Source organism: Panthera uncia, chromosome A2 (assembly GCF_023721935.1).
Source record: "Panthera uncia isolate 11264 chromosome A2, Puncia_PCG_1.0, whole genome shotgun sequence".
In the NCBI taxonomy this organism is placed as follows: Eukaryota; Metazoa; Chordata; class Mammalia; order Carnivora; family Felidae; genus Panthera; species Panthera uncia.
The window spans coordinates 14,276,046-14,303,621 of record NC_064816.1 but is presented as its reverse complement, the minus strand read 5'-3'; the positions used below and the strand labels follow the sequence as shown (position 1 = coordinate 14,303,621).

The window sequence follows — 27,576 nt, the reverse complement described above, 5'->3', positions numbered from 1 at the left end:
GGCGTCCGACTTCGGCTCAGGTCACGATCTCGCGGTCCGTGAGTTCGAGCCCCACATCGGGCTCTGGGCTGACGGCTCGGAGCCTGGAGCCTGCTTCCGATTCTGTGTCTCCCTCTCTCTCTGCCCCTCCCCCGTTCATGCTCTGTGTCTCTCTGTCTCAAAAATAAATAAACGTTAAAAAAATTTTAAAAAAATAAAAAAAAATTAAAAAAAAAATCAACAGCACCTCTGATCTTCCCAAGGCCATGCGAGGGAGATGCTACCACCCCTTTTAGCAGATGACAAACCACAATTCCTGGAGTGAGGTCGCCCAGCCGGCACTCCTAGCTGAGCTAAGAGTAGAGAAACTTCCGCTCTTCCGATGCTCCCTCCATGATATCATTATCAGCACCAGATACTCTGTGGTAGAATTAAGAAGCCCCAGCCCCGTTCTGGAGGCACCGTGCTAAGCCAGGCAGTTGCTACTCTCTGGGTCTGCTAAAAATGATTTCATGAACTTGAGGTAGTGCTCATTTTCATTGCTCCTGTGCAAACAGGGTTTGTATGTTAATTAACAATGATGTGCTCTAGTAAGACTGAGGAGATAAAAAAATTCTTTAATGCAGGTAACTCTGGGTGCCTGAGTGGCTCAGTCGTTAAGCACTGACTTCGGCTCAGGTCACGATCTCATAATTCGTGACTTCGAGTCCCACGTAGAGCACAAGCCCCACTTTGGGTAAAACACAAGCCCTGTTTCTCTCTCTTTCTCTCTCTCTCTGTCCCTCCTGGGATTCTCTCTCTCTCTGCCCCTCCTTACTCACTTATGCTCTCTTTCTCACAATAAATAAATAATAAAATTAAAATTAATTACAATAAAATAAAATAAAATAAAATAAAATAAAATGCAGCTATCTTTAACTTACCTCCTTTTGATAGGCCAGTCCAGCCTCATAAAGTTTAATAAAGAGATACTGAGTCCACTTGTAGTAATCTGGCAAACATGTAGTTATTTCCTGCCAAAGGGGAGGAAAAATCAGTCACAGGCCATTGTAAACATTCCCCCTCACATCAGTATCAACAGACGCGTTGGCCTCGCGATTCAATTTTGAAAAGCGATCACACCGCAAAAATATTTACCAACTTACATATTTTCTACCAATTCGTAAAGTGAGGGAAGAAGCAATTCATTCTGGAAAGAAAGGAGCTGCTGAAACGCCACCCCTACCTTTCCCAGGGTCAGTTTAATGAAAAGAAACTGAAAGTTTTCTGCACACCTCTCCCCCCCATCCATGCAAGTAACAGATGAATTACATTGTATGAAATTGGGTATCACCATTTTTGTCAGCACGTATTTTGGGAATCGTGATGCTAATTCGTGAACATAGTTCATTTTAAAAGCAATCACAGAATTCAAGACGAATATCTGGCTGCTTCAGTAGGATGCTCATTTGAAAACAAATCTTGTGTTTCTACGTATAACTGGGACCTGGAAGCTCCTTCAGACTCATTTATATTCCGTGACTCAGGCTGTTGCCTGGTTTAGGAAGACCCATTAAAATCATTATTAGAAATTAAACTTAGTGAGAAATCACCTGGCTTGTATTTCCAAGCCTAAATCCAAGGTTGCAAAAATTTGTTTTCTGCCCTGAAAACACATTTGCTATAGAATCTTTAAAAATAAGTTACTGATTAACCAAGCTCTACCTTGATAAATTCAAGTAAGCGTAAAACCCTTACACTATACCACATTGTTTCTTTTCTAGTGCTCTTGAACTTCAAGAAAATAGCTAACATAGAAATGAATGCAGGGTAGGGCCAAATCGTTCCATTTGGGATGGACTACTGATACAAGGCATACTTCTATCAAAAGTGCATATAACTCCATCTTTCTCTGAATGAATGAATGAAGAGAGAGTTGAAAACTCAGGATGGGAGGGCCAGTGTGACACGAACCCGGCAAGGTGTCAGCTAATCTCCTGGGACCCCCAATGGGCTATTTTTTTCTCATGTAAGATTCCTGGGTCCTTTTATGTGCTAAAATAGCACAGTAAACTCTGAGAAAACAAGGAATCCAACTCTGATCACTCCTCCACTCCCAGTTGCAAGGCAGGTAGTGAATAACCCACTGGTGTAACGGCTTTGCTCACGCTAGAGCTGTCCCCTGGTGGGCTGGCCCCATGCCATGCCAAGGCTGTGACCCACACAATACAGTCCCGAGGCTCTAGGACACCAGGTCTGCAGGGACATCATGCACAAAGCACTCTGCCAACTCCAGAATGGGACCAGCCCGCTATGGGAGGGCTCGTTCCCCCAAACCTCCAAATTCATCTGATATTTTATTATCTTTTCTCCACCCCGCCACCTGCCCACCCCAGACCTTGCAGGTGTGGCACACACAACCCATTTTCCTCAGTTTTCCAGACAAGCCACCTAAGAACTCCCATTTTCTAACAAAACCCAGGGCAGGAGCAATGTTCTAGTACGTTTCATTTTGCTCAGGTTGAGGCATCCCCAAAGCACTGTTGAATGAAAAATAAACTACACAGACGCCAAGAACGCTTGCATGTTGAATCAAATTTGTATCCCTCATGTAGGTTTCACAAATTAAATTCAAATCACAATGGTCCACAAGATGAACTGGGGCAGGGGGCGGGTGGGGGGTGGGGGAACTGGGTACAAATACTCCCAGATCTTGTTATTGTGAACGTCTTTTAAAATTCTTATCCATTAGTTTAAGGAAAGACATAAAGCAAAGGTGACCAAGATAATGACAACTGTTACACTGAGGGAAAGAGAGTTCTCTTTTCTCTATTAATTTATTAGTTAATTAATTAGGGGAGAGTGGAAGCAGGGGAGGGGCTGAAAGAGGGGGACAGAAGATCCGAACCCGGCTCTGGGCTGACAGCAGTGAGCCAGATGTGGGGATCAAACTCATAAACCGTGAGATCATGAACCTGAGCCGAAGTCGGACACTCAACTGCCTAAACTACCCAGACGCCCCTCTATTTTTCTATATATTTAAGTTTTCATAATAGAATATCAAAATAGTTCAAATGAATATACATACATATACATGCGTATGTACGTGTGTTATGTTCTCAGCCCCTGAATCTGCCTCCATGTTGAGAGAAAAATTAAACAGCAATGGAACATCATTATTATCTTCATCTTGGTTTATGGTTTTGAAAATTACTTTTACTAGAAAAAAAGATAATAGATCCAGTCGGGGGAAAAAAAAAAAAAAGATCACTATCCAACCAAGCACTAGCCTTTCAGTCAGACGAGTAACGCAAGGCATGTTCTCAGAAATGAGGGAAGGTGAGGTGAGGTGAGGCGAGGGATAAGGGACTCTGGGCCCCCTTCTTGCGCCCTTGGCCTCAAACCTGGCTCTGACCCATTTTATTTACATTGGGTTTCTGCGCATATTGTTTGAAAAACAAGTAACGTCAGCTGCTAAGAGTACAGCTTGAAAACCACTGCTCCAAGGACCATAATCCACTCCCGACAGTTGGATTTCAACACGTGTTCACCTCGTTCCCACTGTCCCCCCGCGTCGCCTGCCCAGAGGAGATCCTGAGGACAGGATATGCCCTCCTGCCCGTTTACTCCCCATCTGCTGCCCACAGGGCCCAGCCGGCACCTTCAATCGCATGCACTCTGCTCGTGAAGAGACGCCAGAACAAGCACTCACCAGGCTTCCCCAGGAGCCAGGCCCATGAGAACCACAAACATGCTGAACCCGGCTCAGAAACACATTTCCTGAGGGGCGCCGGGGTGGCTCAGCCGGTGAAGCGTCCGACTTCGGCTCAGGTCAAGATCTCGCGGTTCATGAGTTCGAGGCCCACGTCGGGCTCTGTGTTCACAGCTCAGAGCCTGGGGCCTGCTTGGGATTCTGTGTCTCCCTCTCTCTCTGCCCCTCCCTCACTCATGCTCTGTCTCTCTCTCTCAAAACTAAATATAAGAAGGAAAAAAAAGAAGAGAAATGCATTTCCTAAAAAAGTCACAGAACCCTTCTGGAACCTTTCTTGATTTGCTAATGTAAAAGACCCCCTCCCCCCCAAATCCCAATAACTATTTCTGGGTTTCTGATGCCTCATCTCAGTGAAAATCATCAAAGACATCTTGATGGAATTAAACCGCTTTAAAAACTTTGACTTTGGCCAACTGGCTAGAAATTTCATGTTTCGGGAACTATTTACTTAAATCCCACTCCTGCAGACAAAGGTCTTCTGCGGGGGGTTGGAGTTCAAGGGGATATAAAAGTCGACACCTTTATGTAGATCTATGTGGAATACGGCTGAATTGCAGCTGTTAACAGCCCTTGCTTCCTTCCTTTTCCTAAGAAAAGAGTTGTCAACACAGACCGTCCTCTCCCCAGGGACATCTGAGAATGCCTGGAAACATCTCTGGCACTACTCTAGTGTGGTGGCAGGACCCTACGATGCACAAGACGGTCCCCAGAACAAAAACTTATTTAGCCCAGAAGGTCACCAGTACCAAGGGGAGAAACCCTGTGCAGGCAGATGAAGAGACAGTGGAACAAAAGCAACTCTCTACTGGGCATTCCAGAAAGAGCCCTAAAAGCGGAAACACAAGTAAATTAACTTGGCTTGCCCTCCCCCGCTGGTGGGAGCGCATCTCTGTGAAGTACGTCTCGCAGGTACACGGGAATTATGCGGTGGGACCCAACTCCCCACCCTTCTACCAACTCCAAGACCAACAGGCAGAGAGACCTACCAAGTCTGCAACCCCGCTCTGTATGCAAAGTGCTACTCACCGGGAAACGAGTGATTGATTCTGCGATCGAAATTTGAAATCACGTGGTATGCCTCCAAGTAGTTTTCTGACTTGGCAAGTCTCACGTAATGACTTCATGCAATACATTTCCTCTTTTGAAATTGGAGAGGCAGACAGTTTTTCTTGATACAATATCAGTTTACCCCCTCCCACGAGACAGTTGCTGAATAGATAAGAGTTTAAATAAACGTCTGTTGGAATCTGGCCCCCTCCAGGCCCAGCGTTGCCACTGACCCCAAGGGGGGGAGCCCTGTGTCCATGGGCCTGTCGACCACAGATGCCCGCAAACTGGGGGGGCGGCGCCAACCTGGTAAAAGACTCCCCCCGTGAGACCACCGGAGAGGTCAAGCGAAGGATGTTCGCCGTGTTCCAAACCCCTTTTCGTTCCCCTGCTTTCCTCTGCCCTGTTTTCCAAACAAGCCAACACCCATGTTGCTGTAAACTCGTTTTTATACCAAAACCAAGTAATTCAAAGTTATAGCTCCAAAAACAACTGGAATTCAACCGTACTCCACATAGATCTACATGAAGGTGTCGACTTTTATATCCCCCTGAACTCCGGAAAGCACAATCTAGCTGCCAGGAGACTAAATTCATGAACCTAGGATCTCAACTGGACTCATTCCTCCATGCTGCAATTTTCCATTTTACGATGCCGGGTTTTTAGCATTAAAGTATTTTGCACATTCACGGCAAAACAGAGAGCCCAGTGCAGGAGGTGTGCTCCCTCAGAACACAGGTGAGGCTCCGAACATCATCCTTTGGGGCGCCTGGGTGGCTCAGTCGGTTAAGTGTCCGACTTCAGCTCAGGTCAAGATCTCACGGTTCCTGAGTTCAAGGCCCGCGTCGGGCTCTGTGCTGACAGCTCGGAGCTTGGAGCCTGCTTTGGATTCTGTGTCTCCCTCTCTCTCTGCCCCTCCCCTGCTCGCACTCGGTCTCTCTTTTTCTCTCTCTCTCTCGAAAAAAAATAAATAAATAAGTAAACATTAAAAAAAATAAAAAATAAAAAAAGCAAACATCATCCTTTGAGGCCTGCCTCCCATACCTCACAAGGCGCACGAGTTAATAACAAAATCGGCCTTGCCAGGAGCTCCTGTTACACAGTGATTTAGCCTTGACGAAGCCTAAGAAGACTGGGCCTACTTTCCTTTCTGTTCGTGATATACACCAGCTTTTGGTCTGTAAAGGAAGAATCTGGGCGGTCAATCACCTTCCATGTACCTCATGGAAGGTCTCCTCAGGCTCACGCTGCTCACTACAAGCAGAGTCTGAGAGAGCCTGATCTACGGGAAAGACGTACCACTTGGAAGCCAACCGACTCGGGTTCGAGTCCTCATATCGACATTAGCTTTGTGACTCTAGCCAGGTGTCCCCGTCGAGAACACCGGGGTAACAGATCCCACCTGAGAGGACAAACGCAGTAATGTCTGCGGAGCGCGTGCTGGCCACGTGGGTGAGGTGGCCGATGCCACTTCCCTTGGCTTGGCCCAGGGCGTGTCGTGGAGCAGTGAGACTGGCCTCGTTATCACACACTCAGAGGCGGGGGCCGCTGGGACAAGGCGAAAGGGAGAGCAGAGGACCTGAGTCACTGCCACTCACCATCGCTATCCCTTCCCGAATATCGGCCTTGTGACTAAAAAGAGGTGGCCTTTAAGAGGGGAAGGGCCAACACATGACCAGACGGAGTACTCCGCACGCGGCCGTTCCGTCACCTCTAGGGCACATCCTCCCCAGGCAGGGAGAGCCAGAGAGGTCACCTCCCCAGTGCCCCTCTGCTCCAGCAGGGTTTCCTTGGGTCTCTGTTCCTCGGTCCCTTGGCGTCCCTGACAGACATCGGTCCCAGATCACAGAACAGCTGACGTCACGCAAAGCCACCGTGCACTGTCTGCCTTGCAACCTCACCCTATTCAGGGTAGCTATCAGGATCCAACCAATGACACAAAAACCTAAGGCGGCATGTTCGTCCGTCGTTTGGCGGCCACGTACGCTGGTAAGAAAGGCAAGCAACCACCATGCGTCACGCTTTCCAGCGACAAGGCATTTGCCACCTCTCCCCGGTCTGTGGGCCTCCTGCCTTCGAAACAATGAAGGCTGGAAATGGAGGAGAGGGGGGCTCACGGCCCTTTTGAAAGACTGATCTTTCCTACCAGGCATTTTTGTCCTCTGGTCCTTATTCCAACGGAGCCAAGGGAAAAGTATGGTAATGACCTCGTCTTTTTTACTCCTTCTCTGTTTCTCCAGTTCTAGAGGGAAGGGGTTCTGAAAGTACAGCATAGCTCAAAGGCCAGAGAAGCCAGCCTCAGGATTCATATTGTGCAGCTTAAGACAAAAAAAAAAAAAAAAAAAATCCAGGCTGTATTAGATGTTCCTCACTGGTGCTGGTTCAAGGCTCCAGTCCACAGTTCCGTGCACCTGCCGTGCTGGCAAAAGGAAGAGGGGGGAAATCTGCCGGAGTGGGACATTAACAGCCACCCCTGTATTAAGTCCACTAAACTTAGCACTGGTTCTTGAACTTGGCGGCACCGTGGGAAGGAGCAGTAGCAGCTCCCGGTGCCTGGGTCCCACCCCTGCCCCGGAAACTTCACGTGCAGCCGGAGTTGAGAATCCCCGCAAAGAGGTTCCCCCACCCCCAACACATCTCCCTCCAAAATGCTGCATGAGAGACAGGATCCAGTCCTGCCTTCCTGTCTTCACAGAATTTAATCAAGCTTCGACGGGAGCCAAGAGCACAATCGAGTCAATAGGAGATTTCTTTTTTTTTTTTTTATGTTTATTATTTATTTTTGAGAGAGAGAGAGAGAGAGAGAGTGGGAGCAGAGGAGGGGCAGAGTGAGAGAGGGAGACAAGGAATCCCAAGCAGGCCCCAAGCTGTCAGCACAGAGCCCGACGTGGGGCTCGAACCCACAAACTATGAGATCATGACCTGAGCTGAAGTCGGATGCTTAACTGACTGCTGAGACACCCAAGTGCCCCTGGATAGGCAATTTCTAGCGAGGTCTCCAGTGCCCTTTTCTAAGAAGGATCTCTCCACCCGCCTGCCTGGATGCCCGTCCTGCCCACAGCAGATACCCTCCGTTCTCAGTCAGTCCTTGCCCTCTCTGCCTTCCCAAGACAGACACAGTCGGGACACAATAAGAAGTGACCACCTGAAACCCGCCTTTGTGACAACAGGCACGGCAACCAGATTGGGTAAGTAGCTGTGCTCAATGGTCAGCTGCTCAAAAACATGTCGGACTCAGGGTGCCTCGGTGGCTTAGTCGGTTAAGCGGCCAACTTCAGCTCAGGTCATGATCTTGCAGTTCGTGAGTTCAAGCCCCGCGTCCAGCTCTGTGCTGACAGCTCAGAGACTGGAGCCTGCTTCGGATTCTGTGTCTCCCTCTCTCTCTGCCTCTCCCGTGCTCATGCTCTGTCTCTCTCTGTCTCTCAATAATAAATAAATGTTAAAAAAAAAAATTAAAAAAAGAGAAATGTTAAAAACATGTCAGACTTTCTGACAGCTCACTTCTCTGCCCGGAGGAGAAATGCTTCTAGGAAGAAAGGCTGTGCCAAGCCAACAAGGGGAAGAGAGTGACAAGGAAGGTGCCCAAGTCCTCACTTAGATGCTTCTAACAGGGACCTCAGGCAGGAGCGGGGCAGAGAAAGCAGATTCAGATAGCACAGCACAGCCCTGGCCGGTGGGGGGGTGGTGGGGGGGGGGTCTTACTTAGTACGTGACAGGACACGTCTGTGCACAGCTCTGTGCTTCCCACACTGGTCTTTCCTCCTCTTCTCATCTCACTCCCCACGGCAGCTCTCTGAGGCGGGCACTGTGCACACTATTTTACACTCGGCCAGGGCAGGGTGGTGTGGGGGGGGACTGCCCAACTTGGTGGGGGGCGTGCAGAAGGGAAACTGAAACCCAGGCCTCTCGACTCAAGAGGGACATCAGGGAGTGAAACGGCACCTTGAAAAGTACACCCTGGCCTGCCTGGCTGTGCCTGGATGGACTCGAACCTCCCAGGAGGTCTGGGTAAAGGGAGCGGAATGAGGGAATACGTAAGGAATCGCATCAAGGAATCAGGGTGACTGTCCTTTCAGGAGTAACAACAGCGGTCAAAATAATAACAGCAAGCATTTCCCTGGCCCTGACGGAGTACTGGACTCGGTCTGGGCCGTTCAGGAGCCCGTCGTTCGGTTCTTATTACGATGCCAGGAGTCAGTCTCTCTGGTTATTGCAGCAGGGGCCTGAGCTCCCTATTTCAACCTGCAGTTCGCTCCTGGTCCTCCTGCCTGCCCTTACCCTGTTCTACCTTTTTTCTTTTCATAGCACTTACGGCCTTTTTTTTTTTTTTTTTTATTGTTTTTTTTTTTTTTTTGAGAGAGAGAGAGAGCAAGTGCACAAGCAGGGGAGGGGCAGAGGGGGGTGGAGACAGAGCATCCCAAGCAGGCTCCACACCATCAGCACAGAGTCCAACGTGGGGCTTGATCCCGTGAACTGGGAGATCATGACCTGAGCCGAGTCGGATGATTAACTGATTGGGCCACCCTGGCGCCCCCACTTAAGACCTTCTATCATACTTCATTACTTATTTATTATGTTTATCACCCATTTTGTCTCCCCTCCTCCCCTGACCCCCAGTCCACTGGTTTCAAGGTTCCTCTGTGAAACAAAGAGTGTTGTCTTTTTTCCTCCAACTGATGTATTCCAAATGCCTAGAACACTACCTGGGGCAGTGGATATTTAGTAAGTGGCTGTTGAGTGAGTAAAATAATCATCTTACAGACCAGAGAATGGAGATCCACAGTAACCCGTTTAAGGTCGCGGGGCTACAAGGAGGCAAAATGACGATCCAAACACGGGTCTACATGACTCAGTATCTGCACTGCTTCAAATGCTTTCTTCCTCTCAATGTCACCTTGACTTTTTATTTCATGTGTATTTATTATTGAGAGAGAGGGAGACAGAGCGCGAATGGGGAACAAGCAGAGAGAGAGAGGGAGACAGAATCTGAAGGAGGCTCCGGGCTCTAAGCCGTCGGGACAGAGCCCGACATGGGGTTCGAACTCACGAACCGTGAGATCACAACCGAGCCGAAGTCAGACACTCAACCAACTGAGCCACCCAGGCACCCCTCAATGTCACCTTGACTTTTTTAACAAGACATTCATGACGAGTGTTTTCAAAGCAGGGAGAGCTATATAAACCAAACGTGTGCCACATATATTTAAACTTGTGTTATAAATGTTTACATAAGATGTCTTTCTATCTGAATATCTGTACAAGGTGCACTAAAGCTAGAACAAATGAAATGGCTTAAATATTATATCCTTACATAAACTCGATGTAATGTTTAATGACATGAGAATATGATACTTCATACAAAATTGAGTGTATTTTATGCCTCCAATTATATAATGAAAAAAATAAAAAGAATACCAGGGGAAAAAAAAATGCCAACATAAACAGACATGGGGTTGTCTCAGGATGACACTGACCATGGGCAATTTTCTCAACACTATAAACAGTTTTCTAAACTTCACCAATTTCAGGGGCGCCTGGGTGGCTCAGTCAGTTAAGCATCCAACTTCGGCTCAGGTCATGATCTCCCAGCTTGTGAGTTCAAGCTCCACATCGGGCTCTGTGCTGACAGCTCAGAGCCTGGAGCCTGCTTCAGATTCTGTGTCTCCCTCTCTCTCTGCCCCTCCCCTGCTTGTGCTCTGTTTCTCTCCCTCTCTCAAAAATAAATAAAGATTAAAATAATTTTTTTTAACTTCACTGATTTCATACAGTGACTGTGTATTACTTAGAATTAGCCTACAGGTTTAAAAAAAATTTTTTTAATCTTTATTTATTTTTGAGAGAGAGACAGAGCACGAACAGGGGAGGGGCAGAGAGCGAAGGAAATACAAAATCCGAAGAAGGCTTCAGGCTCTGAGCTGTCAGCACAGAGCCCAACACGGGGCTTGAACCAACGAACTGCGAAATCATGACCTGAGCCGGAGTCAGACACTCAACCGACTGAGCCACCCAGGCGCCCCTAGCCTACAATTTTACAGTTCTTGAGGAGACCTCCACTTTGGTGACAGCCTTACAAGGAAACCTGTGCCAGAGGACCCCGTTAAGTCACACCTGGATTCCCATCCCGCAGGAACTGTGAAATAACTAATACTTACTGTTATGTTGCTATATTTGGGGACGGTTTGTTATGCGGCAATAGCTAACTAATACATTGGTAGAAGGGGTCAATAACCGGACCAAATCCTGGGATGGACGTGAGGACTAAATCAGAAAACACAGGTGACACACCAGGCAGACGCCCAGCACGAAGATGAGAACGTGGGTCCCTGAGCGCATCCAAGAATCACTGAGTCCCCCTCCCCACAGTGTGGGGGGACAATCGGTGGGCTTCCCAGGCCACGGGGAACGCCAGGGAGGCTTAGCGCCCTGTATTCTACCTGACTCTGAAGTGCCAAGTATATATCCGTCCCTCTTTTAGGACCCAACGGACTTTTTGCCCCTATGAGTTTGGTCCTCGAGTTTTGTTCACTTTCCCACACAGGCTGTCAGCTCCTGACGGCAGATGGAGGGCAGTGGATAGCAGGAGCATGGGGTTGGCAGGCTGAAGCCCGCAGTCTGACCCCCGGACTCTGTCCATGGGTCTGCTGCGGACTCGCTGGCGACCCTGGACAAATGGCTCGTCCCCCTGGGTCTCACTTTCCTCATCTGGAAACTGTTGTGGGGATCAAGGTTATCTGAAAAGGGTCAGCTTGCCTTCCCAGTACTGTCTGGCTCGGGATGGGTGCCCAGCAGGTAGTCTGTAAACCTTCATGACAGCAGGGCGCCTGGGTGACTCAACCAGTTAAGCGGTTAAGCATCTGACTCTTGATCTCCGCTCAGGTCAGGATCTCACAGTTCGTGAGTTAGAGCCCCGTGTTGGGCTCTGCGCTGACAGCTCGGGGGCCTGCTTGAGCTATTCTCTCTCTCTCTCTCTCTCTCTCTCTCTCTCTGCCCCTCTCCCACCCACACACACATGTGTGCACTCTCTCACACTCTCAAAATAAATAAATAAACTTAAAAAAAAATCTTCATTAAAGCAACAAATATAACAAAATTCAGGCGGTCAAGTGTCACTATATTAAAAAAAAAAAAAAAAGAAAGAAAGCCTTGAGACAGAGCCCTTGCTAATTTTCTTAAACATAATAGGCTTTCTAAAAGAGTAGCATATTTATTCTTAGAACCAGTCTGGTTTATTCATACTAAATTTTGCTAAGTATGGGTTCACATGAGAAATGCCCCAATTCCCACCACACAACGTGCTCTAATAAGATACCTGTATGCGGAACCTTCCAACTTCCAAGGCAAAACAAACACACACACACCGTGTTTATTTCCATTAGCAACACGCACAATGTCAAACAAATGACGATTTAAAAACAAAAAAATCCGTTGAGACTGGTTTCTCAGCTCCCTGGTATATAAGGCTGGCTCTGAATTCTCTGTTTTTTTTTCTCATTTGATCCACCCGTGAAAACCCATTCGCTAAGGGTCTCCGACCCTTGTCCTAAGGGACTCAGTAATCGGCCAGAGCGACAGAGAGAAAATGGTGGGACAGAGAACAGAAGGGATGGATCTTCCACCCCGCGGAGGTCCCATTTGTTCGTCCACTCGCTGAATTATTCCACAGACGTTTACCGGGCACCGGCTACCCACCCGCACTGGGTTGGCGGCACGGAGCCCTCTCCTCCGTCGCTCAGAAGACTGGGGCCACCTACAGCGGGCCTCCTCACGGCCTGTCCTCCCTTAACACAAAGTGTCTCTCATACGTCATCCCCGCTCATTCCCATTCGCGTGGGGGGAAAGGGAGGCAGTCCGCCACCCACCCTCACTCCCGGCGCATCGGCCCTGCCAGCAGGTTCTGCTCGATTTCCATTCCTTCGCCCGTTTCCCATCACCAGGGAAAGGCCGGGGGTCGTGTGCAGGCCTGGCCGGTGGCTCCCCCTCCTCGGCTGCAGGGCCGCCCCTTCCTCCTTGCCAGACTGTTATTCCCCAAGACGCCCGCTGGCCACTCCCTCTCGTTCCTCTTCCTTCGACCATCTGTTCAATTCCACCTTTGCCCAGCCTCCACCTCTGGCCTCCCTTGCCTTCCCTGTTCTCCTCTCTGGTGCGGAGTTGAGGGAACAGGTGTTAATATCAGGGTAATTAATTACTCTCGAACCTACCATTTGCCTAAGAGCTCATTTTTCGGGTAATTATGCTCCTTCACCGCAGGGCTCGCTTTACACTGGAAATGGGCACTACATGCGAACTGGAGATGGCAAATGCTAGGTAGGCCCTGTGCTTTTCTAGAACACGCGTTTTACTTGGAAAGGTCGTGTTTTTCAAGTCGAGGGCTGCGGCTAAACTCTCACATAATCTGGAAGGCTCACGTCCTTCGTGCTCTTGAGGCCAATTTAGGGAGTGAGTATTAATGGAAGCAAAATCATGGTCTTTGCGGTTTTAAAGACAACTCGCACTGTCTTTCCGAAGCGAAATCAGCTCGCTCAGTGAGCTCCTCTCCTAGCTAGTTTCTTGACCATTATTTTCTGAGCACTATCATTTTCATGGGGAACCCGAATGCTGTCTCCCGACACAAACCACACAAGGTCCTGACAACTACCCATAGTCGGGCGGACAAGAAGCAACCATTTGCTTAACTTCTGGGTAATTGTTCTTTGCCAGCCGACAAGGGTGCCGTGGCGGCGGTCTAACAATCCAGACAGCTTTTCTAACTAGCCAGTTGGGAACAGAAAGCCCTCCATTAAACTGCAGATGAGACTGATGGGTTTGAATTGCAATTTGTTATCCGTCTGCTTGGTCAGCTGCCAGAATTTCAACCATCCGAGCCAAACCAGCTCCCAACAACTGTTCCATTTTCCCCGGGACGAAAGAACATTAATTTTATCTGCAACGGTTTTGAAAATTTCAGGATTCACAGGACAGCGTTCATCTGAAAGGTATTTTGAGACGTGGCGTCTCCAGGTTTCCTGAATAATAGGAAGGCTATTTGTTAGACGCGGGCGTGGGTCCAGAGAAAGAGGAAATATCAATTCATCAATTCCACGGATGCAGCACAGCGACGGCAGTGTGCAAAATGAGCTGTTCTGCTGCCCACCAGCTCCAGAAGCAATGAGTAGTAGAAGCCTGTCACAGCTTAAACCCTGTCACAGGTGGCACAGACCAAGAAATAAAGCCATAAACTTAGAAAAAAACAGTGTAGCAAATTATCTTGAATACCTTTTAGTCCGATGATTTTTAAGGGAAGGGTAAGGGGCAGGGAAGCACAGATCAGAGTCTCACAGGAGGTGGGGAGATTTTTAACACTCTATATACCACCTCTTGTAGGAAGATGGCACGGATGTACTTTTTCCCTATTCTTTTCACGAGGTACAACACCCTGGTCATTACATATATAAAACAAACATAAGACTCTGAAAACTGAAAAAGAGAAGGCAGAGCAGTTAAAGACCTTAGCACCCGAGGAATGACGCGGCGGGGAGCTCTGTGGATTGTCTTCATGCCTCATAAGTCCCAGAACTGCAGCTGACTAAACCAGTAACCCAGAACTGTCGAGGAGTGCCAAGCAAAATTTTAAAAAATTAAAAATTAAAAAAAGAAACAGAGGAAAAACAAAAGCCTGCTCTCCCTAGCTGGAATACCAGGGAGAGACCACCCAGCAAGAAAGAAAATGTAGACGACAACTGCCCTACTCTAGCCAACACCACAGAAAAAAATGGCAGCCCCACCTGCACCAGCAGAGGCTTAGTGGGGAGCCTGGACTTACAATGTTGGGGGGCTACAGCAAGGCACCCCAAACTCTGCGGCAGGGTGGTGTCAGAGGAAGTTAGTAGAGAGCCGAGACTTCTGCCCCTACTGGACATTAACGAACGTTCCTCCTTGGCGGTGACAGTGGAGACCACAGAGGGTGTCTGGACTTCTACCCCAATCAGCAGTAATGAAGTATCCCTCCCTCTCCCTGGGGGCAGAGTGTCAGAGGAGTCAGGAAGACTCCTGGAGAGTCAGGAAGTCCATCCCCGCTCAGTGGTGTCAAGGCCACCCCTCCATGATGCCAATGGAGTCCATGTGGGACAGTAACAATGTCTCCTTTCCCAGTCAGAGCGGTATCAGCAGGGGTCTAGTGGGGAGTCTATACTCCTAACCCTGCCTAGCTGGAACGAGGAGGTCCTCCTTCCCCAGAGTGTCAGTGATGGCTACCTGGAGATCCTAGACTCCCACATCTAGCTAGAAGTAGAGAGGCAGTGCCCCACCTTTACCCACGGGAGCAGTACCAGAGAATATCCCTGTTAATATACAAGGTAAATAAGATCCAGGCTCTTAAAGGAATTCTTCAGGGGCACCTGGGTGGCTCAGTTGGTTAAGCGTCTGACTTTGGCTCAGGTCATGATCTCACGGTCCATGGTTTCAAGCCCCACATCAGGCTCTCTGCTGTCAGCACAGACATGAACAGACACTTCTCCAAAGAAGACATCCAGACGGCAAACAGACACACGGAAAAATGCACAACATCACTCATCACCAGGGAAACACAAATCAAAAGCACAATGAGATACCACCTCACGCCTGTCAGAATGGCTAACATTAGCAACTCAGGCAACAACAGATGTTGGCGAGGATGCGGAGAAAGAGGATCTCTTTGGCACTGCTGGTGGCAACGCAAACTGGTGCAGCCGCTCTGGAAAACAGTACGGAGGTTCTTCAAAAAACTAAAAATAGAACTACTCTACAACCCAGCAATTGCACTACTAGGTATTTACCCAAGGGATAGAGATATGCTGTTTCGAAGGGACACGTGCACCCCAATGTTTATAGCAGTGCTATTGACAATAGCCAAAATATGGAAAGAGCCCAAATATCCATCAATGGATGAATGGGCAAAGAAGATGTGGTATGTGTATATACACACACACACACACACACACACACACACACACACAGCGGAGTATTACTCAGCAATCAAAAAGAATGAAATCTTGCCAATTGCAACTACGTGGATGGAACTAGAGGGTATTATGCTAAGTGAAATTAGTCAGAGAAAGACAAATATCAAATGACTTCACTCATATGAGGACTTTAAGACACAGAACATATGAACATAAGGGAAGGGAAGCAAAAATAATATAAAAACAGGGAGAGGGACAAAACATAAGAGACTCTTAAATATGGAGAACAAACAGAGGGTTGCTGGAGGGGTTATGGGAGGGAGGATGGGCTAAATGGGTAAGGGGTATTAAGGGATCTACTCCTGAAATCACTGTTGCACTATATGGTAACTAACTTGAATGTAAATTAAAAAAAATAAATTACATTTAAAAAGTAATTTACCAAATAGAAATTTTAGGACTAGAAAATAAAAGAACTGAAATAAAAAGCTCAAAGGATGGGCTCACCATCAGAATGGAGGGGACATGGGAAAGAAATCAATGAACTTGAAGACAGAACTTATCTAATCTGAACAAAAAAGAAAAAACAGACTGGAGAAAAATAAACAAAGCCTCCCTTCCCTGAGCCTCAAAATGAACAGGGCCTGAGGGACATGTGGGAGGATAACAAAAGATCTAATATTCAAGTCATTGGCATCTCACAAATAGAGAAGAAAGAAAATGGAACTGAAAAAGTATTTTAGGAAATAATGGCTGAGATCTTCTCAAATTTAGAAAAACAACTTAAACCTCCATATTCAAGAAACTGAATGAAACTCCAAACAAGACAAATTCAAAGAAATCCACTCCAAAACAGATCATAATCAAATGTCTAAGAACTAAAGATAAGGAAGAAAACCTTGAAAGCAGCCTGACAGATATACTGCATTACCTATATGGAGAAAACAATACACAAGACAGCAGATTTCTCATCTGAAACCATAGAGGCCAAAAAGAAATGGCACATTTTTCAAGTGCTGAAAGAAAAGAACTGTCAACCTAGAATTGGATATCCAGTGAAATTATCCTTGAAAAACGAAGGGGAAATCAAGACATTCTCACGTTAAGAAAAATTAAGAGAATTTGTCATGAGCGAAACTACACTTAAAGAATGGTTGAAGGAAGTTCTTTGCGTAGAAAGAAAATGATAAAAAAGGGAATCTTGAAACATCAGGAATGAAGAACAAAGAAAACAGCAAAAAGATGGGTAAATACAATAGACTTTCTCTTGAGTTTTCTGAATATATTACAAATGGGGAAAAGTAAAGGAAAGTAAGGTTTCTACATTTCATTCAAACTGGTAAAATGATCATAACAATGAACCGTGATACATTATACATGTTATATAACACCTAAAGCAACAACTAAAAAAGCTATACGCGATACACTAAAGACAAACAAAAAACTATAGATAAATCTAAATGGAAATCTAAAAAACACTCAAGTAATTCATAGAAAGGCAGAAAAAGAAAACAGAGAAACAAAAAAATAGAAGAAACCAGAAAATAAACTGTCAGAATTGAGTCACAACGTACCAATAATTACATTAAGTATAAATGGTGCAAATATACCAATTAAAAGAGTTTGGCAGAACTGGTTTTTAAAAACGAAACAACTGTATTCTGTTAAAAAGCACAATGAAAATCAAAGGATTGAAAAAGATATACCATGTAAAAATTAATCAAAAGAAAGGAAGAAAGGCTTTATTAATGTAAGATAAAATAGACTACGAAGAGTGGCGAGGGGCAAATGGGTGGCTCAGTCAGTTGAGTGTCTGACTCTTGATTTTGGCTCAAGGTCATGATCCCAGGGTCATGGGATCAAGCCCCACACTGGGCTCTGTGCTGAGCATGGAGCCTGCTTAAGATTCTCTCTCTCTGCCCTTCCCCCTCTCACACACTCTTTCTCTCTAAAAAGAGAGAAAGAGAGAAGAGTGACTATATTTTCAGTATATTTCACGTACTTCAAAGTAAAATGTAAAGTAGAATTCAGAGCAAAGAAAATTACCAGTGACAGAGACGGGCATCACACAATGATAAAAGGGCAAATCACCAAGAAGACATAGCAATCCTGAATGTATATGCACCAAACAGCAGAACTGTAAAATATGTGAAGAACTGCCAAAACTGAGAGGAGAATGGAAAAATCCACAATTATAGGTGAAGACTTCAATGCTCCTCTCAAAACAAATGATCGAATTCAACAGGAACTGGAAGAACTCATTATCATCCAACAGAACCTAACTGATATTTGCAGAACACTTTATCCAACAATAGCCAAATCCACATTATTATCAAAACAGATGCTAAGACAGATCATATTCTGGGCCCTAAAATAAACCTCTAGAACTGAAATCTGTGATATAATAAGAAATATATTTGTGGGGCGCCTGGGTGGCTCAGTCGTTTAAGCGTCCGACTTCGGCTCAGGTCACGATCTCACGGTCCGTGAGTTCGAGCCCCGCGAGGCTGTTTCAGATTCTGTGTCTCCCTCTCTCTCTGACCCTCCCCCGTTCATGCTCTGTGTCTCTCTGTCTCAAAAATAAGTAAACATTAAAAAAAAATTTTTTTTTGAAAAAAAAAGAAATATATTTGTAAAATATCTGTCCCCATTGTTGGGACAAAGCTCCAAAAATCCTTAGAATTTCCTGATAGTTGTTTTGTTTTGTCATTTGTAGCATAAGGGAGCTTATGCTAATGAGGTGGCTGGGAGGGGGAGGGGACCCTAGATAGCCTCAGGATGGGGAAGATAGAGGGCTAGGACTTTCAGCCACACCACCAACCTCTGGAAAGGAGAAGGGATGGGGGGAGCTGGAGATTAAGCTCCATAAAAACTCTTGAACAAGGAGGTCCCATGAGCTTCTGCGATGGTAAATATGCCAAAAGACTGGCCCATTCCAGTTCTATCAGGACAGAAACTCCTGTGGCTTGGACCCTTCTGCTCTCACACTGGCAGAATTCAGCAATGAAGCCGTCCAGACTTTTCTTAGTTTGGAGAGTTTTGATGACTGATTCAATCTCCTTCAGAGCCAGAGGTCTATTGAGATTTCCTACTTTTTGTGTGTGTTCAGTTTTGACAGGTTTTGTTTCTAGGACTTTATCCATTTCATCTGCATTATCCGATTTTAGTAATCAGAGTCTTTCTTTTTCTTTCTTAACCAATTCTTACTAAAGGTTTGTCAATTTTGTCAACCTTTTGGAAGGCCCAGCTTCTGGTTTTGTTGGTTTTCTCTCCTGTTTTTCTATTCTCTATTTCATTGATCTCTGCTCTGAACTTTATTATTTCCCTCCTTTCGCTAGCTTTGGGTTTAGTTTGTTCTCCTTTGTCTACTTCCTTCAGTTGTAAGTTCGATTGCTGATCTGCAATCTGTTTCATGTTTCAGTGTAAGCACGTGTAGCTATAAATGTCCCCCTGGGTGCTGCTTTTGGTGCATCCCAGAAGTATCGGTAGGTTGTGCTCCCTTGTTCATTTGTTTTGAAGTATTTTCTAATGCCTCTGTGGTTTCTTGGACTCACTGCTTGTTCAAGAATGTGTTGTTCAATTTCCTCTTGTGGCCGGAGAAAATACCTCGCATGATATCTATGTTTTAAAATCTACTGAGACTTGTAATGTGGTCCGTAGAATGTCCACTCCCTAACCCCTTGAACATGTGAACGTGTTAGCTTAGTAGCTGAAAGAATTTTGCAGGTGCAGTTGAAATAGGAAGAGTATCCTAAATTATGCAGGTGAGCCCAATGGAATCACATGGGCTGGCAAAGGCAGAGATCTTTCTTTGGCTGGAGTCAGAGACACAGCAAAAAGGGAAGTCAGAGGGACTGGAGGCATGAGAGGGACCCAATCACGTTGCGGGGGGAGCCACATGGAGGGAACAGGGGGAGTGTGGGCAACCTCAAAGAAGAAAACCCGGGTCCCCGGCTGATCACCAGCAAACACATGAATACCTGGTCCTACGACCACCAAGGAAGTGGATTCAGTCAACACCCCGAATGAGGTAGGAAGCAGATTCCTCCTCACACCTGACAAGGAACGGAGGTCTGCAGACACCTCGCTGCTGGCCTCACTGAAACTGAGATAATACATTCGTGTTGTTTTAAGATGCTAAGTTTGTGGTCATTTTTATGGTAGCAATAGAAAACCAATACAGGGGAACTGTCTGGGATAAAAATAGCAATGGGGGCACCTGCGTGGCTCAGCCAGTTGGGCACGCGGCTCTTGATTTCACCTCAGGTCACCATCTCGTGGTTCACGGGATCGAGCCCCGTGTCGGGCTCTGCACTGGCAGCACGGAGCCTGCTTGGGATTCTCTCTCTCCCTCTCTCTCTGCCCCTCCCTTGCTCACACACTGTCTCTGTCTCTCTCTCTAAAGAAACTTAAAAAATAAAAAATAAAAAATAAATTAAAAAAAAAAGAACCCCTACTACATGAGTTCATTTACGTAACTATTTAAAACACCTGTGTAGGTGGTAAAACTACATTGCAAACCAGGCAGTGACGGTCACAGATGTCAGAACAGTGGTTCCTGCAGCAGGAGAGACAAAGGTGTGAACAGAAAAGGGCACACAGGGGCGCCTGGGTGGCTCAGTCAATTAAACGTCTGACTATGGCTCAGGTCATGATCTCACAGCTCATGAATTCAAGCCCCACATGGAGCTCTGTGCTGACAACGTGGAGCCTGCTTCAGACTCTGTGTCTCCCTCTCTCTCTCTCTCTCTCTCTCTCGCTGCCCCTCCCGCAGCTCTCTCTCTCTCAGAAAATGAATAAAACACTTAAAAAAAATTTTTTTTAAAAAGAAAAGGGCACACAGAGAACTGGGTGTTGGCAGACTTTTAGTTTGTAACCTAGGTGGTCGCTCTACAAACATGTTTTATGCTCTAGTCTATACATGTACAATATCGCACGATTAAAGAAGTTATAAAAATACTTCCTGTATTTGCAAAAACAGTGCCAGCTTTCTCATAGTTTGTTTTTATTATTCACTTACGCTCTACGTTATGCCAGAAATAATTGAAGGTAGGCCTGTATTTTGATTCCTAACTAATAAGGTTTGGGAGCACGGTCATTCCTAAGATCCTTTTTTCTGAACAGAAAAACAAAATCACAGATCCACTACATAAGAAACCCTGGCAGTGGGGCCCAGAAATCTGGGCTTAACAAGCTCTCTTGGTGATTCTGAGGCTCACAGAGTTTAACAGCCACTGGATAAGTAACACATATAAATAATCCTTGTTATTTCACGGAGTAACAATTTCACCTCTAAGATCTTCTAGATATTGCTTCCCAACACGCTTAAAAGTCCAGTGTGCCCATACAACTACAGGCACTCATTCTATCAAAGGTGGTACCTGGCTGGTGTGCAAGACCGATCGGGAGGCCTGATTCAGATGCGGAGAGAAAGGTTTTGTGTGGGGTTTTTTTTGTTTGTTTATTTGTTTATTTTGAGAGAGAGAGAGAGCTTGCCTGCGTGAGCAGGGGAGGGGCAGAGAGAGCGAGAGAGAGTGAACCCCAAGTGGGCTCTGCCCTGCAAGGGCATAGCCCAACGAGGGGCTAGGGGCTTGGGGCTCGGCTCGGATCTCACGACCTGTCGAGATCATGACCTGGGCTGAAACCAAGAGCTGGATGCTTAACCGACTGAGTTACCCAGGCGCCCCTGTGGAGAGAAAGGTTTCGCACTCTTATTTTCGAAGGCATTTAGAGAGTGATCGAAGGGTCGTCCCTTCAATAGCCTTAAGAAACATTCCTTTGGAGAGAAGGTGGGGCTCAGAGGGGCAAGAGATCATGCCCACCACATGTGAAAGGCAAGACCCGTCACCAAAATCGAGGCCTCTGAAACCAGTGGGTAATTCCACTGCCATTGGCCAGAGTGTGCATCCCTGACAGGGATGGCCTGCCTGGGCTCGTGACCACCCGTGGGGACTCGATAAAACAAGCGACTTCCTTGAATGACTAAATTGACAGAGGGGCCCAGGAGACCTCCATCTATAGTCAGGGCTGGAGAGTCCAAAGACGCACAAGGAACACGGACTTTTAAGTCCCGGACTAGCGTGGCTCTGCAGGAGGTCAGAGGCTCGTGTGCCCCGTAGTCACACAGAGATGTGGTTCCCAACCTCGAGGTGACCGCAGTCCTGAGCACTAACCCTCAGGCCCCAGCACCAACGTCCCTGTAAACAGTAGGCACTGTAAGGGGAAATGCCAACCCTCAAGAGCTAAAGCAGAGACAGCCAGCCCCTTTGCCCTCCCACCCGGAGGAAAACACCTGGAAAAAGGTGAATTTTCCCCCTCTGCCAGACAAGCGGCTTCACCTCTGGAAGGACTGGAAAGACTGGGAGAGTCACTTTGCGCGCCGCCTGCGACACGTTGTCAAGGCAACCACGGCTCCCAGGCTCCCGCTCTCGCAACGGGAATCTTCCCAACCAGGGTTTCAAGACGCTCACTGGTCCCCAAGTTCTTTTTGTTTTAAGCTATTCTTTCAATTCTTCTAAGATTAAAAAAAAAAAAAAAAACGTTAAAAATCTATCTTTCTGCTCGTTATTTCCTGGAGTTTACTCCTCCCTATCAGATGTCGGGTCCTCTACGTAAACAAAATGCCATGGTCAAGGGCCCGCAAGTAGACATAATTTTCACTTTGTGATCATACAAATCACGCTGCCTTTGGAAGGACACTCCTGCAGGGATGGTCCAAAGGGCTTGTGTGTTTTGCACAGAAAAGAGGGTGCCGCGATAACCACATGGGGGTGGGGCAGAAACACAGCCGAACAAGCACCAGCAAGAGTGCAGGCAGACGAACGCCGGCGGAAACAAGAATTTACAAGGCAACCAGGGCAATGGGCCAAATGGCTGGAAACTCATGACGTGAGGGGGTTGTCCTTCATTGTTTCAGGCGTGACAACAGAAATGTGAAGAAAGAAAGAAAGAAAGAAAGAAAGAAAGAAAGAAAGAAAGAAAGAAAGAAAGGAAGAAAGGAGGAAAGAGCGAGCCCCTTCATCTTCTAGCAATAGATACTGAATTCTGAATTTTTTTTTTAACGTTTATTCATTTTTGAGAGACAGAGTATGAGCGGGGGAGGGGCAGAGAGAGACAGAGAGAGAGAGAGAGAGAGGGAGGGAGGCACAGAATCCAAAGCGGGCTCCAGGCTCTGAGCTGTCAGCGCAGAGCCCGACACGGGGCTCGAACTCATGAACTGTGAGATCATGACCTGAGTGGAAGTCAGACACTCAACTGACTGAGCCGCCCAAGCGCCCCTAGATACTGAATTCTTTACAGACAAAGTTATCTGACCTCTTGCTTGCTGCAAAGTAATTCAGAGCGGAGGGTAAGGATGAAGTAAGACTGGTCACAAAACAGCTATTGTTGAAGCTGAGTGATGAACGCCTCGGGGTTCTCTATGCCACTCTGAGCGCAAGCTGGAATTTTTCCATAATAAAAAATATATAAAAAAAAAAAAAGAGAGAGAGAGAAAGAGGAGAGAGAGAAGAGAGGAGGACAGCATTGGAAAGGAAAGCAGGGAAGTCGAGGGAAGAGGTGAGAGCCAACAAGGGAGTGGAAAAAGGACAGTGAAAGTGGAGAAAGATGGGGAGACCAGTGCGCGGGGTGGAAATGCCATGGAAACCCCAGCAGCCCCCCTACTTTATGTAGGCTGTGCAGCGCTGACAGATAAAACATGCAAAAGCTTGAAGGCACCAAAAGCCTGTCCTGGTAAAAATCCTGATAGAGGGCAATTCATTGGTGCCTCCTGTACCAGCCGGGAGACTCAGCCTGCCTTCCGGAAGCTGGGGAAGCACATTTGCGTTTGTTTCAATGGATGACTTTTTTGTTTTTTTAAGTTTATTTCTTTTTGAGAGAGACAGAGACAGTGTGAGTGGGGGAGGGGCAGAGAGAGAGAGAATCCCAAGCAGGCTCCCTGCTGCCAGCTAGAGAGCCCGATGTGGGCTCGAACCCACAAACTGTGAGATCATGACCTGAGCCGAAACCGAGAGCAGGACACTTAACCAACTGAGCCACCCAGGTGTCCCTCAATGGATGGCTTTCTTAGGGGGCAGTAATTCCCGAGTTGGCCTGGCCTGGCTGGGACTGATGGCCACAGCTGTCAGTCTTATTACTGGGCACAAACATTTACAGAAGACTGAACCCAGAAATACAAGAAGGAAATCAGACAAAGGAATTTAAAATCCAATGAAAATGAATGTAAATAAAACCTCCTAGGGGCGCCTCGGTGGCTCAGTTGGTTAAGCGACCGACTTCAGCTCAGGTCATGACCTCACGGTTTGTGGGTTTGAGCCTGCATCGGCCTCTGTGCTGACAGCCTGGAGCCTGCTTCAGATTCTGTCTCCCTCTCTCTCACTCCCATTTGTGTGCTGTCTCTGTCTCTCTCTCTCAAAAATTAATAAAACATTTAAAAACAAAAACAATTCCTAGATCTCCACAGTAAAGAAACTCAGCAAGAATCAACTCTTGATTACTCCAGTAAAGGAGAATAAGAAAAGTTAATCCAAACACCATTTATGCCAAGTCCTAGAATACGTTTCCGTTTTGTCTTGTTTGGCTTTGATTTCACGTTGGAGTGTGTTTGGGGATTGCTCAGCAAGCACCACAGTCAAATACTAAAGCCCTCCTCTGGCAGATTCCTGACTTTGGAATTACTTTGAATCCCATCTGGCTTGAACTTTTTCCTTCTTATACTTGTCTTGAGTTTGAAAGCAAATCCTAGGGACTGCCCCTAAAACAATTATCCAGCTGATTCCAGATCAAACTCAGGCCCCAGAGTCTATTGCGATCAAGATGTATGGCCAAGGACTGTTCTAGAACCAGCTGGGGCCTCAGGGCACTCATGAGAAGGGAGGGCACAGAAGTCAGAGACACACTCGCCTCTAATTGGGTTATTTGTCACAAGGAACTCACGGGGCCGTCCCCTAGGACCAGTTCATGACCACCGAGGCCATCCCCTGAACCCCCGAGAGGAGAATGCAGCCCACACCTTCTCCACAAGATGGCTGCCAGTCAGGCCACAAAGCGCGCCCCACAAAGAAGCACATCCCTGCCTTTCATTGCACAGTTTGGAATTTATTTCCTCTCTAGTCTTCCCCTAAGTAGCTGTTCAGCCATTCAAATTCGGCTTTTGGTTTCTTAGTTTCCTTCTTCTCAAGATGATCCAAGCTGTTTCGGGAATAACGTCTGAAAAAGCGAAACCCAGTGCTACGTTAACAGCAAAGCCTGATTCTCATTCTGGCTCACCAGACATGCCTTGATTCCAGAAATGTATGTTTTTTTGGTTTTTTTGTTTTTTTTTTAATCCTGAGAATTAAGCGTCTTATGTAAGAATCCTGAGGCTGCAGCTCAGGATCATTCCTCCAGGACATCTCACCAGGGAGACCATGCCCCTAGTTCAAGTTGGCTTTCTCCACCTGGCGGTGGAAGGTGACATTTCCCAGCAATCTTATCTTCAAAATATCCTGTTTAATTGTCCCGTCAAATGTCCTGGTAATCTGCTGAATTATCCAGTTTTTATGAGACTTTGGGAATGTTACTCGTAAAGGGCACGGGTTTGCCTAGTCAATTAAATACACGCTTCCTCTCCTTCCTGACTTTGCTCCATATAACCAAACAGATTGTAACATTTAATCAAAAAGCAGTGGGGGCGCCTGGGTGGCTCAGTCGGTTAAGCATCCAACTCTCGAGTTGGGCTCAAGTCGGGGTTCCTGAGATCAAGCCCCTGGGAGTCTCTGTCTCCCTCTCTCTCTGCCCCTCCCCTGCTCGCGTGCTCTCTTGTGCTCTCTCTCTCTCTCAAAATAAGTAAATACACTTTAAAAAAAAAAGCACTGGTGGGCTTCTGGGCAAGAGGGCATCAAGAACACAGGCATCTAAATGTGTTTCCATTACTCCCATTAAAACGACCAACAGAATATAAAGATGGGGGACAAGATGACTGCATCAGTACTGGAGACAACAGTAGGTGCCACGGACTTGTGCCAAAACTGTTAAGGACTTTTGGCAGAAGGAAGCAAACTGAAGAAAGGTACCAGAAGCCAAACAGCACAGCACCCTCCATCCTTCAGAACCGACCGGGTTCTTGAGAAGCAGGGCTCTGCCACGTCTTACTTGAAAGGGCAAGGTCCTGGGGCGCCTGGGTGGCTCAGTCGGTTGAGCGTCTGACTTCGGCTCAGGTCATGATCTCGCAATCTGTGAGTTCGAGCCCCATGTCAGGCTCTGTGCTGACAGCTCAGAGCCTGGAACCTGCTTCGGATTCTGTGTCTCCCTCTCTCTCTCTGCCCCTCCCCCGCTCATGCTCTGTGTGTGTGTCTCTCTCTCTGTCAAAAATAAACAAACATTAAAAAAAATTTTTTTTTTTTAAAAGAAGTCAGGGTCAGGGGTATCTGGGATGTGTTCCACTCCTCCCAAGTGTGGTAAAGATCAGACCGAAGGGAAAGATGCACCAGGAAAGGTGGACTCCCCAGGCCCGGAAAGAAATGGATGATGCAGGGACTAGGAAAGAGCTTCCACTCCTCCTCCCCTCAGGCTGATGGATCCCTAACTTGATGTATCAGTCCAGGTCACTCAGGAAATACAGGAGAAAATCCGTGAGGTATCTATGAAGAGACTCAGAAACAGACAAGGAAAACACAGCATTCCTACTTGTTAAAAAGATTCAGCACAGGAAGCACACATCATAATTTTTTAAGAGCACTTCCTTATATTCTCAAAATTTCTGAACATACGTGGTCTGTGGAGATAAGATGGCAAAGGAAGAAGAAAATAAATCAAGGAAGAAGAGGTATCAGAAAGGGAATGGGGGACGGAAGGAGATAAGACAAAATAAGACTGAATCCGAAAACACAACAACAGCAAAATCGGTATGTGCATTAGAAACCACACAAAGCGGCACCGGTTCGATGGAGACCGAAATCAGCAATGCTGAAAGCAAACATGAGAAGTTCTTCCAAAAGGCAGAGAAGGACAAAGAGACCAGGGAAATGAGGGAAACGAGGCGACCGAGAGAGGACGGTGAGCAGAGCACTTGGTGACGGCCGAGCTTCTCGGGAACCGGAGGCCACAAGACCGCCGCAGGGAAAGACCCCCGGCTGCGGATCGAAAGGGGTCACTAAGCACCGGACCAAATTCAAGTGAAAAGACTAGAACTGGGGTACACTCTGGTGAAAACTGGAAACAGCAGGGGCAGAGACGGGAGGAATCCAACAGGCATCAAATGAGGGCACCACGATGACGACAAGTACCAACACACCGTGCGGGCTGGTCTCGGGCTTCCCCGCCAAAGGCTGGCGGGTCAGGTGGTCGTAGTGACATCAGTTCCACCCGGAACCAAGCGGCACAGAACGGCTCCTACTGCACCCACCCCAGGGACTGCAAGGAAACCTGGCGAAATCTGAGTACGATTCGTACTCTGGTTGCAAGTTTCATGCCAGTTTCAGTTCCCTGGTTTTGATTTATATCGTAGTCCTACCAAATGTTATCACGGGGAAGCTGGGTGAACGGTAAGTAGGCTCTCTTTGTACTATCATGGGAACTTCCTGTAAGTGTATAATCATTTAAAAAAAAAAAAAAAAGATAGTACATCTGGCATCAAGGTCTACTACAGAAATTTGAAAGAAAAAAAAAAAATCCATCCCCCAAAAAATTGCTGTTCCCAGATGAAAGAAAAGGAAAGTCATTCTCAAGTTATGAAGACAATGTATGAGGTCAGAAAAAGCAACAGTCAGAATTTTCCACAATTTCCAAATCCAAATTTTACAAATGGGCAGACATGCTCTGAAAGGGCTACTGATAGGGACTAAAACCCGTTAAAGAGACTTCAATTTGAATAATGATTATAAATGTGATCTTGAAATTAGAAGC

The 27,576-nt window shown here is 46.8% G+C and overlaps 1 protein-coding gene across 1 annotated transcript in view; it reads right to left on the bottom strand.

The window, feature by feature from the left end:
* LARS2 (leucyl-tRNA synthetase 2, mitochondrial) overlaps window positions 1-27,576 on the bottom strand; it is a 168,846-nt gene that overhangs the window by 106,968 nt on the left and 34,302 nt on the right. The window contains exon 6 of the mRNA XM_049642506.1: window positions 903-992. Within this exon, the coding sequence (XP_049498463.1) occupies window positions 903-992 (90 nt within the window). The remainder of the gene's footprint in view (window positions 1-902; window positions 993-27,576) is intronic.